Consider the following 16,080-nt stretch of genomic DNA (forward strand, 5'->3'; position numbering starts at 1 on the left):
CCTATTTCAATACTGTCAAACATATATTTAACATTGAAATTAAAACACTACAGCACAGTACAGACCCTTCCACACATAATGTTCCAACAAACTTTTAACTTAATCTAATATCAACCCAATCCTTCCATTCTACATAAGCCTCAATTTTTCAATCATTTACGTGCCTACCTAAGAGTTTCTTAAACGCGCCTGAAGTATCTCCCTCTACCATCACAACTGGTAAAGTGTTCCATGCACCCACCATTCTCTGTGTAAAAGACCTACTTCTGACATCCCCCAATCACCTTAAAAATATGCCCATTAGTTTAGCCTGGGAAAACAGTCTCTGGTTTACTCAATCTATGTTTTTATCCTCTTGTACATCACCTCTCATCCTTCTTTATTCCAAAGAGAAAACCCTCATCTCACTCAATCTATCCTCTCCTAAGACATGCTCTCTAAATCAGTATTTAGATTAAGAATATGACATTAGACCATTTAGAACAGAGATGCAGAAAAACTTTTTCACCCAGAGAGTGGTGGATATGTAGAATGCTCTGCCCCAGAAGGCAGTGGAGGCCAAGTCTCTGGATGCATTCAAGAGAGAGTTAGATAGAGCTCTTATAGATAGCGGGGTCAAGGGATATGGGGAGAGGGCAGGAACGGGGTACTGATTGTGTATGATCAGCCATGATCACAGTGAATGGCGGTGCTGGCTAGAAGGACCAAATGGCCTACTCCTGCACCTACTGTCTATTGTCTATTAATATTATATTTTTGTCCTTAAATTTGGTATGATGTGAACTAGTTTTCATAGAAACACAGAAGTCAGCATTCTTAGAATTGTTGCTTGTTTCACCTTTACCAAACCAATGGCGAGGCTATGAGTCAACTCGCCCATAGGTTAGTGGCCCTGCCATTAAGATGTTGGCTAAGGAATTAACAGCCACATTACTTATGCAGTTGTACAATCAAAACAGCATAAATCCTGGGAGACTTTGAAGCATAACTCTTTATTGATGGGCTTCCTGAGTTCAATTTTCCCTCCCACATACTTCTCATTTCTTTCTTTCTATTTTAGTCATTGAGAAGGGTAAAGACAACCTTGCATTCCCCCACCTCATGCATAGTCACAGAACATAGAACATTACAGCACAGTACAGGCCCTTTGGCCTACGCTGAGATCAATGTATTCAGTCGCCACTGGAATATGAGAAGATGGTGCATACGAAGATCCCACAAACTGTGATGGCATAAGTTAGCAAGTAAATATCGCAGGGAATCAGGGATAACTCCCCTGCCTCTTCTTTGAAATAGATCCCTTTAGAGAAGGTACAGAGCCACTTTGGTTTAATTTGAAAGGCAGCATCGCTGACAGTGTAGTACTCCTTCAGCGCTACACTGAAACCTCACTCGGTATGGTGACCAGTAGACTGGCATGATAACGTAATGTAGCACCAGCAACCTGGGTTCAATTCCCACCACTGCCTCTATGGAGTTTGTATGTTCTTCCCATGACTGTGTGGGCTTCCTCTGGGTGCTCTGGTTTCTTCCCACAGTCCAAAGAAGTACAGGTTAATAGGTTCCACACACAAAATGCTGGAGGAACTCAGCAGGTCAGGCAGCGTCTATGGTAAAAAGTACAGTTGATGTTTAGGGCTGAGGCCATTTGGCAAAATGCTGCCTAGCCTGCTGAGTTCCTCCAGCATTTTGTGTGTTTTGCTTGAATTTCCAGCATCTGCAGATTTTCTCGTGTTTGAGATTAGAAGGTTAGTTGGTCACATGGGTGTAAATGGGTGACAAGGGCTTATTGGGCTGGAAGACCCTAATTCCATGGAGTATCTCTAAATAAAAAAAAAATATTTCACTCATTGAAGATGATAAAGAAAGCCTCCCTACTGCACATGTCCCCACCTCACGCACAGTCACCACTGGAATACAAAGTGGTGCACAGGAAGATCCCACATTATGATGGTATAAGACAAGTTGGCAAGTAAATATGGTAGGGAATCAGGGATAACTCCCCTGCCTCCCCTTTGAAATAGATCCCATTGAAGATATAAAATAAGATTTGTTTTATTTGTCACACATGTATCGAACCATAGAGTGGAATGTGTCATTTGTGTCAATGATCAACACATTCTGAGGATGTGATGTCGTCACTGTATATTTCAATGTACATATGATAAATAAATGAACTTGAACAGTAAGTCACAGCAAAGCCATGCGATATGCATGGGTGTAGAATGGTGCCAGACTATTAAACTGCAGGACACTCCCCTGGAATTCTGGGAAATGTTGGAGCAACTGCAATGAGACTTCTCTCTACTGTGGGCAGGGACTGGCTTACTTGGATGTTCATTTCTGCATTTACTCTCTCCAGGCAACGCTCCCTCCCACTACTACCATTGGGCAGGAGATACAGAAACTTTAAGTCCTACACCACCAGGTTTAGGAACAATTATTACCTATAACCATTGGGCTCCCAAATCAACATGGCTAACTTCACTCACAACTCAGAACTGATTCCACGACCTACATGCTACTTTTCAAGGTCTCCTTACAATTCATGTTCTGATTTTTGTTTATTTGCACAGTTTGTTTTCTTTTGCCCATTGGTTACGTGTCAGTCTTTATGTACAGGTGTCCCCCGTTCTTTGAACGTTCGTTTTACGACACCTCACTGTTACGAAAGACCTACATTAGTTACCTGTTTTCGCTAATGGAAGGTGTTTTCACTGTTACGAAAAAAGGCAGCGCGCGATAAAAGGCAGAGCCTCCCCTGGAACTGCATTCCAGCCAGCACTGCTTAAACACGTGCCTGTGAGCATCTGTGCTTTATGTCGATTTATTTTGTGCATCTGTTAGCAAGATGAGTTCTAAGGTACAGTTTCTGAAAAGCCTAAAAGAGCTCAAAAGGGTGTTACACTTAGCGTAGAACTAGACATAATTAAACGTTTTGATCATGGCGAACGAAGTAAGGACAAAGTGAGTTTGGCTAAGGAGGCTGGGTTTGTGGAAGTTGACGAAGATGATGTTGAAGAGGTTTTGGCATCCCATGACCAAGAACTGACAGATGAAGAGCTGATGCAATTGCAAGAGGAAAGAATAACAATCAAAACCGAAAGCAATTGCCTGAGATTTTCGCCGCGATTGACAACGCTGCAATGATTGCAGAAAAATATGACTTTAATTTTGAACGGGTACGTAGGTTTAGGGCATATTTGTAGGATATTTTGAGTGCTTACAAACTGTATGATAGAAAAATGCACGCGGCTAAGCAGTCAAGCATACTGTTGTTTTTCAAGCCTTCCACATCAGCCACAGCAGACAACGAAACTCAACCTTCAACATTGAGACAGGCAGACATAGAAGACGTTAGTGACCAGCCTGCCCTGATGGAAACAGACGACGATGAGATGACACCCCAGTCTCCTCTACCTCAACCTCCAACAACTCAGCCTAACACACCATCGTCAGTGTGCTCACTGTCTTCCTGATTCTAGTAAGTGAAACTACACTGTACATACATTATTTCTACTTTATATAGGCTGTGTATTTTTATGTGTTATTTGGTATGATTTGGCAGTTTCATAGCTTAGAGGTTACTGCAGAGAGTGTTTCAGCCAAGAGCGCTTACGCCGAGTGTTTCTGCCAAGAGTACTTGCGCTGAGTGTTTTTGCCGCGCATACTGCCGAGAGCACTTGCACGGTCTGTTTCTGCCGAGAGCGCTTACACGGACTGTTTCTGCCGAGAGCGCTTGCACGGTCTGTTTCTGCCGAGAGCGCTTGCGCCGAGTGTTTTTGCTGCAAGTGCTGCCGAGAGCTCTTACGCCGAGTATTTTTGCCAAGAGTGCTGCCGAGAGCGCTTGCGCCAACTGTTTCTGCCGGGAGCGCTTATGCCGAGCGTTTCTGCCGGGAGCGCTTACGCCGAGCGTTTCTGCCGAGAGCGCTTGCGCCATGCGTTTCTGCCGAGAGCGCTTGCGCCGAGCGTTTCTGCCGAGAGCGCTTACGCCGTGCGTTTCTGCCGAGAGCGCTTACGCCGAGCGTTTCTGCCGAGAGCGCTTACGCCGAGCGTTTTTGCCGAGAGCGCTTACGCCGAGCATTTCTGCCGAGAGCGCTTACGCCGAGCGTTTCTGCCGAGAGCGCTTATGCCGAGCGTTTTTGCCGAGAGCGCTTACGCCGAGCGTTTCTGCCGAGTGTGCTTACGTGAGATTTTCGCTGCGGTGGTCAGTGCTATAATAATTGCAGAGAAGTATTTCTACTTCATATAGGCTGTGTATTTATCAGATCGTTCCTGCTTTTACTATAATGTTACTGTTATTTTAGGTTTTGTGTGTTATTTGGCATGATCTGGTAGGTTATTTTTTGGGTCTACAAATGCTCACTGATTTTCCCCATATAAATAAATGGCAATTGCTTCTTCACTTTACGACATTCCGGCTTATGAACCGTTTCATAGGAACACTCTACCTTCGAATAGCGGGGGAAAACCTGTATAGCTTTTTCATAAATTTGATTGCATTTATTTTTTTCTATGAATACCTACAAGAAAATTAATCTCAAGCTAGAGGTTCATTTAGCATATGGGGAAAGGTTGAATAGGTTAAGATTTTATTCCCTAGAACTGAGAAAATTGAAGGAAGATTTGGCAGAGGTATACAATATTATGAAGGGTATAGACAGGGTAAATAGAAGCAGGCTTTTTTCCACTGAGGTTGGGTGAGGTTGTGGGTTAAGGGCAAAAGGTGAAATGATTAAAGGAAACATGAGGGGGAACTTCTTCACTCAGAGGGTGGTGAGAGTGAGGAACCAATATTTAGGAAAAATTTGGATAGGCACATGGATGGGAGGGCTATGGTCTGGGTGCAGGTCAATGGGAGTAGGCCAATGATTCTGCATGGACTAGATGGGCTGAAAGGCCTGTTTGTGCTGTAGTGGTTTATGACTCTATATGGTAACATATACATACTTTGATACAAAATTTACTTTGAATTTTGAACCTGAAGAAAGAAAACAGTTAAGACAAATACAAAATAGCGCAATTCCATACCTGACCCCAGAAGCGACGGTTCCAATGTCAGACTTGGAATGGAACCACTCAGGCTGGTGGATGGTGTGAGCTTTGGCAAAGCAGGGCTTGTGATGCATCCGCTGCGATCAGTTGCCGACGACGACATGAGGGACATGGGGATCGCCAAGCTGGTGCTGCCGTCGTTCCGGCTGCCCTTCGGCCTCCCCCGCCCGTGCCGGCTCTTCTTGCTGCCCTTGTGTTTCTTCTCCTTCACCGCCTCCTCCTCCTCCAGTCCTGCAACTGGCTGGGGCCGCTTGTAGCTGGGGCCTATGCCAGGAGGGGCCCCCGCCCCACCGGAAGGTCTGAAGTCTCCGGGAGAGCCCTCTGAGGCTTTCCTCTGGGCCGTGGGAGCTGGCCCAAAGCGCATCAGCGAGCCAAAACCTGATGGGGGCCCCTCAGCGCTGAAGACATCTGATTTTGAGGCGTCATAGGGCACTGGAGCCTGCGAGGAATCCCGGGCAGTTAGGTAGGCCTCTCCACGCAGGTCAGATTTGGGGAACACTCCACTCTCCTGGGGAGGCTGTAGCCCACTGCTAGAGGAGCTCAGGAGACTACCTGTAACAGATTACCAGTGAAACAGAGCTGAAGCAGGATTATCACAAATTACTCACAACTCTCCAATGACCCTCCCTCCTCCTCCCACCAACTCCTACTCACTGGTTTATACAGAGACATAAGATGCTGGAAATCTGGGGCAACACACACAAAACTCGAGGAACTCAGCAAGTCAGACAGCATCTGTGGAGGTTTCCGGCTGAGACCCTTCAACAGGACTGGAAAGGAAGGAACGGAAGCCAGAATAAAAAGGTGGGGGGGAGGGGGAGGAACAAGAGCTGGCAGGTGATAGGTAGGACCAGGTGAGAGGAGTAAGGCAAGGGGAGAGGGGGAAGAAAGGAAATGATGTGAGAAGCTTTTATAAATCAGAGCATTGAGTATAGGAGTTGGGATGTAATGTTAAAATTGTACAAGGCATTGGGGAGGCCGAATTTGGAGTATTGTGTACAGTTCTGGTCACCAAATTATAGGAAAGATATCAACAAAATAGAGAGTACAGAGAAGATTTACTAGAATGTTACCTGGGTTTCAGCACCTAAGTTACAGGGAAAGGTTGAACAAGTTAGGTCTTTATTCTTTGGAGCGTAAAAGGTTGAGGGGAGACTTGATAGAGGTATTTAAAATTATGAGGGGGATAGATAGAGTTCATGTGGATAGGCTTTTTCCATTGAGAGTAGGGGAATTTCAAACAAGAGGACATGAGTTGAGAGTTAGGAGGCAAAAGTTTAAGGGTAACACGAGGGGGAATTTCTTTACCCAGAGAGTGGTAGCTGTGTGGAATGAGTTTCCAGTAGAAGTGGTAGAGGCAGGTTTGGTATTGTCATTTAAAGTAAAATTGGATAGGTATATGGACAGGAAAGGAATGGAGGGTTATGGGCTGAGTGCGGGTCAGTGGGACTAGGTGAGAGTTAACGTTCGGCACGGACTAGAAGGGCCGTGATGGCCTGTTTCCGTGCTGTAATTGTTATATGGTTATATGGTTAAGCTGGAACGTCAAAAACTCAAGAGATTCTGCAGATGCTGAAAATCCAGAGCAACACACACAAGATGATGGAGGAACTCAGCAGGTCAGGCAGCAAATATAGAGGGGAATAAATTGCCAATATTTCCGTCCTGATGAAGGATCTCTGCGTAAAACACTGTTTATTCCCATCTACAGATGCTGCCTGACTTGTTGAGTTCCTCCAGCATTTTGTGTGAGAAGCTGGGAGGTGAAAAGTCTGAGGGGCAAAGGACTGAAGAGGAAGAAATTTGATGAGAGAGGACACTAGACCATGGAATAAAGGGGAGAATGCCAAGAACCAGAGGCAGGAAGGTGACAGTCATGAGAGTGGAGGAGAAAGAGAAGGGGTAAAGGTGCCTCAGGGGCAAGGGAAAATAAAGGGAGAGTGGGGAAAGAGGGGAGTGCTTACCGGAATTAAGGACATCAACACTGATACCATCAGGATGGAGATAACCAAAATACAATATGAATGTTGCTCCTCTAACCTGCGTCTGTGGCAATAGAGGAAGCCTTCACAGTACTGAGGGACCTCAGGAATGCCAACAGTATCCTTGAGTCATAGAATATGGAACAGGCCCTCAGCAGCCTGTTTCCACAGCAACTATCAAAGCACCCATTTACATTAATTCTACCTGATCCTCTCAACATTCCCCTCCTCTCTTCCCAGATTGCAGCATTTGAGAACACAATAGGGGTAATTCTCAGCAAACAATGAGCATACTAACAACTTGTTCTGCTGTTGCTTTAATTCTCATTATCTCTCTCTCTCTCTCTCTCTCTCTCTCTCTCGTGAACATGGAAAGGAAAAGAGGAAAGAGTTATCCCATAACAAAGCTCATCTCTCACTCTTTCTCTGTCAGTGTTTTTTTTGACAGATGGGCATCACTGGTAAATATCTATGGAATTAAATAAACCGCTGATGTTTTGGGCTGAGTCCCTTCATCAGGACTGGAAAGGAAGGGGGAAAGATGCCAGAATAAGAAGGTGGGGAGAAATGAAGAAGGACAAGCTAAAATGTGATAGATGAAACCAGGTGGATGGGGAAGGGAGGGGGTGAAGTAAGCAGCTGGAAGGTGATAGGTGGGAAAGGTAAAGGGCCAGAGAAGAATAGGAAAGTGGACCATGGGAGAAAGGAAAGGAGGAGGGGCACCAGAGGGAGGTGATAGGCAGGTGAGGAGAAGAGGTAAGAGGCCAGGGTGGAGAATAGAAGAAGAGGGGAAAGGGGAAAAATTACTGAAAGATGGAGAAATCGCTGTTCATGCCATCAGGTTGGAAGCTACTTGTTGTTGGGTTGTGAGTTATGGGGTTTGGACTTAGTGAAATGACTCCAAATCAGTGGTATAGATTATCTGGTCATGACCTCAAAGACACATGAGACTGCAAATGCTGGGAGCTGGAACAAGAAACAGAATGTTGGAAGCATTCGCTGGGCTTGGGCAGCATCTGAGGAGGCAAAAGGTGTAGATTGATGCTTTGGGACAAGGTCCTGCATTATTTATGAGAGGGAACAGGATGGTGCTCAAGGGTAAGCCTGAGATTAAGCCTCTATTCTATGCTCCATGTTAGAAGACCAGTGACGGTTCATCCAGCAGACCACTGAGGATGAGGACTGGGGGCATGTCCCACCTCCCCAAATCAGCAAGTGGTCGGTGGGTTCTGTGCTCTCTCCCTGTGATCACATAAGTTTTCTCTGGTTTCCTCCCACATTCCAAAGACATACTGTACCGGTTAGGGTTACTTATTTGTGGGCGCACTATGTTGGCGCCACAAACATGGCGATATGTCCAGGCTGACTGAGTGCAACCTCAGACTGTGTTGGTCATTGACACAAATGACGACTTTCACTGTACGTTTTTGATGTTTCAATGTACATGTGACAAGTACAGGTAACCTTTATCAAAGTTCTTCTCACACACACACACTCACCTGTCCACCTAATTTTCTTCTCCCCTTGTTCATGTCTTGCATCTCTACCCCTTCCTGGTTCTATCTGCCCATCACTCCCTACCCCCACTTCATGCTTCCATCAATAACCCATCAGCCTTTGTTCCAACCCGCCCTCATATTTCTGTATCTCGGCAATCTTTCCTCTTCACTCCAGTCCTCATTCAGGCTCTCAACCCTTTGCCTCCACAGATGCTACATTACCTGCTAAGAACCAAATGCTAAATCTTAAATGATACTACTCTGCCATTTTCTTTGGAAGTTGTACCATAGACTTACACAAATAAGTTTTCTCTCAAGTACCTTTTAAATCCTTCTTGTCTCACCCTAAATTAATTCTTCCTAGGTTTGGACTGATGCCTTAAGGTTGTCATAGCCAGGGAGGGGATGTTGTGGGTATCTGGGGATAAGCTCGCACTACCTATTAAATGCTCGCAATCACATGCATTTCAAATAGCCTCTGATAAACAAGTCCAGCTCCTGGCTTTCACATGTGGCTTAGCTACTAAGCCCAACGGAACCATTTCTACTTACAAAGGTGGGTAACTGCACTTTGGGCAGCTAGGGCTCATCAACAGGTCTAGGAGAAGGAAAACACTGATCTAAAACTTCCACTGCCTTGTGGCTAATACTCACTCATGGGGAAGGCTTCGGGAGTAAACCCCAAAGGAAAAATCTGGAGCTGCAGTCCTTAAATTCAAAGTTCCAAATAAATTTATTATCAAAGTACATGTATGTCACCATATACAATCCTGAAATTCATTTTCTTGTGGGCATATTTAATAAATCCATAGAATAATAACCATAACAGAACCAATGAAATACCACCAAACTTGAGCATTCAACCAGAGTGCAGAAGACACTGCACAAACTGCACAAATACAAAAAGAAAGAAATAATAATAATAAATAAGCAATAAATATTGAGAAACTGATATGAAGAGTCCTTGAAAGTGAGTCCACTGGTTGGTGGAACACTTCAGTGATGGGTAAGTGAAGTATATCCCCTTTGGTTCAAGAGCCTGATGGTAAAGAGCAGCGAGAAGACAGTATATCCTGGGTTGGGGAGGGAGTCCCTGATGATGGACGCTGCTTTCCTGTAACAGATGTGCTCAATGGCGGGGAGTGCTTTATCTGTGATGGACTAGGCCATATACACTGCTTTTTGTAGGATTTTCTGGTCAAGGCCATTGGAGTTTCCATACCATGTGGTGATGCAGCCAGTCAACATACTCTCCACTACACATCCATAGAAGTTTGTCAAAGTTTTAGATGTTATTCTGAATTCCGCAAACTTCTAAGGAAGGAGAGGCGCTGCTATGCTTTCTTCGTATTTGCACTTACGTGCTGGGCCCAAGTGGTCCTCTGTTGAGCTCAACGCTATCTGAAAACTCCTGTGACGCCGCTGACACCAAACTCTATTGGTCTCTGCCGCTCCTTTGGATTTATCAGCTGCCTGCTGCATGGGCAACATCTTTGTTTTCACATTGTACTGCCCCGACTTGTGCATCACAACATCCGTAGTCAAACCAATCAATTGAAGGGCCTAGTTTTGGACTCCCCTACCCTGGGGAAAAGACTGTACCATCTACCCTATCTATGCCTCTATAAGGGCACTCCTCATTCATTTATTAAGTGTCAGACAGAAGCAAGTTTATGTGGGAAAGGTTAGAGGTGAAGACATGCATCCATCAACAGCAGGTAGAACTGTCTCATAGTTCCACAGTGGCCTGTGTAGAGCTTGCATGGTCACCTTCTCACACTGCAAAGACTGCTATGCTGTATGACTCTATAACATGTGGGCTGGTGGGTTAAATTGCCACTATACACTCAGTGGCCATTTTATTAGGTAGTACCTGTGTAATAAAGTGTCCACTGAGTGTATGTTTGGGGTCTTCTGCTGCTCTAGCCCATAGTCTTCAAGGTTCAACATGTTGTGTGTTCAGAGATGCTCTTCTGCACACCACTGTTGTAACACCTGGTTATTTGAGTTACTGTTGCCTTCCTGTCAGCTTGAACCAGCCTGGACATTCTCCTCTGACCTCTCTCATTAACAAGGCCCACAGAACTGCTGCTCACTGGATGTTTTTGTTTCTCGCACCATTCTCTTTAAACTCCAGACTGTTGTGCATGAAAATCCCAGGAGATCAGCAGTTTCGGAGATACTCAAACCATCCTTTCTGGCACCAACAATCATTCCATGGTCAAAGTCACTTAGATCACATTTCTTCCCCATTGTGATGTTCAGTCTGAACAACAACTATACTTCTTCTGACGAAGGGGCTCAGCCTGAAACGTTGACTGCTCATTTCCACGGATGCTGCCCGACCTGCTGAGTTCCCTCAGCTTGTTTGTATGTGTAACTATACCTCTTGACTATGTCTGCGTGCTTTTATGCATTGAGTTGCTGTCACATGATTGGCTGATTAAATATTTGCATTAACGAGCGAGCAGGTATATAGGTGTACCTAATAAAGTGGCCACCAAGTGATTGCCCTTAGTGTAGAATGTGCACAAGAATAAAATGGGATTAATGTGCTTAGTGATCATCATGGATGTGGGCCTGTTTCCATGCTACATGACTCGCTGGCTTACCTCTCCCTTCTGAGAAGTGGAATTACTATATATAAAACCATATGACATAGAAGCATAATTAGGACATTTGGCCCATTGAGTCTCTCCGCCATTCAATCATGGTTTATCCTTTTTTTTAATCCAGAGTTCCTCCAACATGTGAAAAGCCACTAACAGGCGTAGAGAAGAGTGTTCCTTTAGTGTTAACAGGCACATTTACGAGAAATTATATTTACATTAATAATACCACTTAAAATGATTGATAGCTCTTAAATAGCTGGAGGTGTCACTATGAATAGCTGGGTTTAGATAATTGGAAGTAACGAGGTGCTAAAGTGATCTACTTAGACAAACAGTTGCATGTGTTTAAAAGTGAGAATGGGGCATTAATAAGCTGCTTTAATGGTCCCACTGTGAGTGAAACACAAATTGTAAACTCCAAAGAAAAACAGGCATTGATTTTCAAGGTTTGCATTCTTGCAGTCTCGTTCACATCCCTGATGACTTTATAGACCATAAGAGCTGAATAAGTCCATTCAGCCCATCAAGTGGTTAAACAACAAAAACAAGACAACACCAAAACAAACCACTTTCTCACTCTCCCACCCATAGCACGTGACCAGGACATCTGTGCTCAAATCTCTACTGTAGGAATCAAACCCATGACCATCTAACTTGGTGCAAATACTGCCAGCTAGTCTACACCTGGCAGCAGCACTGCCTGTTTAAATTTGTGCATGGTGGACAAGTTTCTTAAGAGTTTCCTAGCGAGCCTCTGTGGTTTCCTCAGTGGGATGGGCGCTGCTCAAACTTCATTTTCACAGCGATTATACATGTAGATGCACGCAGTCACCACTCTTTCTCTTAGTGCAGACACTGCCCTCATAACCAAGGAAAGCCACAGCATTTTCTGTGTTTCTGCTTCAGATTTGCAGCACCTGCAATATTTTGCACAGTACTGTATTTGTCAACGTGGAGCAGACAGCGAGTTTGTGAATCTAGCGGGAGCAAAGGATGTTGGGGATGGTGAGGGTGGAGCGTTGTGGGAGAGGTGTGCAACAGCTGGCAGAGCAGGAGTGCTGGGGTGGTGGTGGCATACACGCACAAACACAAGCTCTCCTACCACTGAGCACATCCGCATGGAGTGTTGTCGCAGGAAAGAATATCCATCATTAAGGACTCCCACCACCCAGGTTCTTCTCTCTACTGGCATCAGGAAGAAGGCGGAGGAACCTCAGGACACACCACCAGGTTCAGGAACTGTCATCACCCCTCAACCATCAGGCTCTTGAACCAGGAGGGATAAATAACTTCACTCAATTCACTTACCCCATCACTGAAATGTTCCAACAACCAATGGACTCACTTTCAAGGACTCTTCATCTGATGTTATCAATATGCTTATTTATTTATTATTATTACCTTTCATATTTATGCCCACAAGAAAATGAATGTCAGGGCTGTATATAGTGACATATTTACTTTGATAATAATTTTACTTTTAACTTTAAATCCTCTCACTTGGATGCCTAACCACTTCTTTCTTGAAGGCAATGATTATCTCTGCTTCCACCATTGAATTTCTGATCATAATTAGTGTTTTAAAAAAAAGTCCCTTATACCATGTTTTAAAACAGCATCTTCCCCAGTACTTACTTGAATTATTTGCTAATGGTAACTTGCATTTCTACATTTGTCTTTTCTAAACACATTTGGATCTCAGACACTTCCATCAAATCTTTTACCCAGCTGCCTTGCTTCAAGGTGGACAACACCCGCCTCTCCATTCCAAGCTTGGAGCTGAAATCCCCCACCTCTACTACTGTTCCCTCTGCACCCTCTCTGGGATAAGACTATTAAATCGTTTCCTCATATGAAATATTGGACTCTTGGCCTCATAATCTAACTTGTTGTGATCTTGCACTTTATTGTTTACCTGCACTGCATTTTCTCTGTAGCCGTTACACTTTATTCTGCATTGTTATTGTTTTATTTGTTCCACGTCAATTCACTGTCTAAAACCAACAGAAGGCAACTAAAAATTCAGAAGCAGATAAAGAATGAAATACGAAGATAACCTAGTTAATAATACCAAAGAAAATACCAATTTTTTTCAGATACATGAAGAGGAAAATAGTGGTGAGAATGGATATTAGACTGCTGGAAAACAATGTTGGAGAGGTAGTAATGGGGAACAAAGCAATAGCAGACAAACTTAATAAGTATTAGCATCAGTCTTCACTGTGGAAGACACCAGCAGTATACCAGGAATTTGAGAGTGTCAGGGGGCAGAAGGGAGTGTAGTTGCTATTACTAAGGAGAAGGTGCTTGGGAAGATGAAAGGTGTAAAGTTAGGCAAGTCACCTGGACCAGATTGTGAACACCCCAGGGTCCTGAAATAGGTAGCTGAAGAGATTGTGGAGGACATTAGTGATGATCTTTCAAGAATCACTTGATTCTGGAATGGTTCTGGAGGATTGGAAAATTACAAATGTCACTCCACTCTTTAACAAGGGAGGGAGGCAGAATTATATCTAAATATAACAGGAGTTTGGAACAGGAAATTATATTTAAAAGAAGGTGGTACCAGTGAACAACACTATCAAAGGCGAAAACCTCAAGATGGTTCATGAAGCAATTCCTTTCACTTCTTTTACATCTTCTTACTTCAGATGCGGTTCTGCTGTTAGAACTTGTTGTCTACATTCTGGTGGTGTGTCTTTGGGCCGATAGGGCGATCTTACGCTTTGCTGTCTCTGACAGCGTTCCATAAGGCTGCAAGCAAAATGCGCAGTATGGAGGCCAGGAAGCCAGGAGAGCCCATGATTGACTCCATCTCTCACCGTTCTCGGCAATTAAGGCACTGAGGACGATTGAAATTGTCGAACTGGATGCAGAGGGTGAGCAAATGTTCAGCGCCATCTACCAGCCTTCCACTTGCTGCTGCTGGAGGAAGGTGTCTATCTGTGGCGGTCTCTCCTTCTGACTCACTGCTCCCAAGGGAAGGTCCCTGAGTTTGAGTGATCTCTCTCTTCTGCAAGGATGATGCCAGGCAAGGTTTAATCGACGCAGTTTGTGGATTGTGGACTCTAATTCACATATGAATAATTCTTCTGGTCGCTCCTATTTTTGTTGCTAGTTTGGATGATTTTTGAATTGGGGCAGCCTGCAGATAATGAACACTGAGCTGTTTTTGATTTTGTGTTTTATATTCTGTGTTGTTGCTCTATTTTTTTGTTGCTGTTTGCACAATTTGTTGTTTTTTTGTGCATGGGGGGGGGGGGTTGATTTTTTTTGCTTTGAACAGGTTGGTTCCATGGTTCTTTTTTGTTTCATGACTGTCTGTATAAGACGAATCTCAGAGTCGCATACTGCATACATATTTTGATAATAAATATAGTTAGAATCCTTAACAGCCAGTAAGACCAGTGATATTGTGGGGGTGAAACTGGACTCTCTGACGGTGGTGTCTGAAAAGAGGATGCTGTTCAAGTTGCATGTCATGTTGGACAATGACTTCCATCCACTCCATAATGTACTGGTTAGGCACAGGGGTACATTCAGCCAGAGACTCATTCCACCGAGATGTAACACTGAGCATCATAGGAAGTCATTCCTCCTGTGGCCATCAAACTTTACAACTCCTCCCTCAGAGTGTCAGACACCCTGAGCCAATAGGCTGGTCCTGAACTTATTTCCACTTGGCATGATTAACTTATTATTATTTAATTATTTATAGTTTTATATTGCTATATTTCTTCACTATTCTTGGTTGGTGCAGCTGTAACGAAACCCAATTTCCCTCGGGATCAATAAAGTATGTCTGTCTGTCGGTCTGTAAATAGACCGGGTGAGGTAGACTGACTTCAGTGGTTGGAAAGATGTTGAGGAGTCCATTATTAAGGATGAGGTTTTGAGGTATTTGGAGGCACATGATAAAGTATTGTTGGAAACAACAGGCAAGATAGATAAATGAGAGTCAGTGGATCTTGTTTATTTGGATTTTGGATTTTCAGAAGGCTTTTGACAATGTGCCACACGTGAAGCTGCTTAACAAGAGCCCACTGTATTACAGGAAAGGTACTAGCATAGATAGTTGGCTGACTGGCAGGAGGCAAAGAGATGGAATAAAGGGGGGCTATTCTGGTTGGCTGCCAGTGACTAGTGGTGATTTGCCAGGGTCAGTATTGGGGCCGCTTCATTTTACATTGTATGTCAAAGTCAGAATCAGGTTTATTATCACTGGCATGTGTCATGAAATTTGTTAACTTGGCAGCAGCAGTTCAATGCAATACATAATCTAGCAGAGAGGGAGAAAAAAATAAATAAGTAAAAAACACAAAATGCTGGCAGAACTCAGCAGGCCAGACAGCATCTATGGGAGGAGGTAATAACAACGTTTCGGGCCGAAACCCTTCATCAGGAGTGAAGTAACATGGGATGGTCGAGGGGGGATAAGAAGTGGGGGGAGGGATAAAGTAGAGAGCTGGGAAGTGATAGGCTGGAGGGAAATGGGCTAGGGGGAAGGTGGAGAATTATGGGAAATAAAAGAGAAAGAAAGGTAGGGTTGGGGGGAGAGATTATAGTGAGGGGGGAAAAAGAGAGAGAAAGCGAACCAGACTAAAATAATAGATAGGGATGGGGGTAAGGGTGGGGGGCAGAGGTATCAACGGAGGTCAGTGAGTTGGATGTTCATGCCAGCAGGAAGGAGGCTACCTAGGCGGGAGATAAGGTAAGATGAGGCCTCACCGTCAAGATGACGCCACACGCAGGTCGATGGAGCAATACCTTATCTCCTGCCTAGGTAGATAGGGTATTGCCTAGCCTCTACATCCAGGTTATTTATAAAAATCACAAATAGCAGGGGTCCCAGGACAGATCCCTGCAACACTCCACTAGTCACCGACCTCCAGGCAGAATACTTTCCTTCCACAACTACCCTCTACTTTCTTC

At 44.3% G+C, this 16,080-nt stretch overlaps 1 protein-coding gene across 6 annotated transcripts in view; it reads right to left on the bottom strand.

Moving 5' to 3' along the window:
- Positions 1-16,080, bottom strand: part of LOC140741499 (protein AF-10-like) — a 335,405-nt gene that overhangs the window by 113,479 nt on the left and 205,846 nt on the right. For 5 of the 6 annotated variants that reach the window (XM_073071770.1, XM_073071771.1, XM_073071774.1 and 2 more), the window contains one exon: positions 5,032-5,607. The exons of the other annotated variant lie outside the window; for it this stretch is intronic. In XM_073071770.1, coding sequence (XP_072927871.1) covers positions 5,032-5,607 — 576 coding nt within the window. The remainder of the gene's footprint in view (positions 1-5,031; positions 5,608-16,080) is intronic. 6 annotated transcript variants of the gene reach the window in all.

The sequence above is a fragment of the Hemitrygon akajei genome, chromosome 18, assembly GCF_048418815.1.
Source record: "Hemitrygon akajei chromosome 18, sHemAka1.3, whole genome shotgun sequence".
NCBI lineage: Eukaryota > Metazoa > Chordata > Chondrichthyes > Myliobatiformes > Dasyatidae > Hemitrygon > Hemitrygon akajei.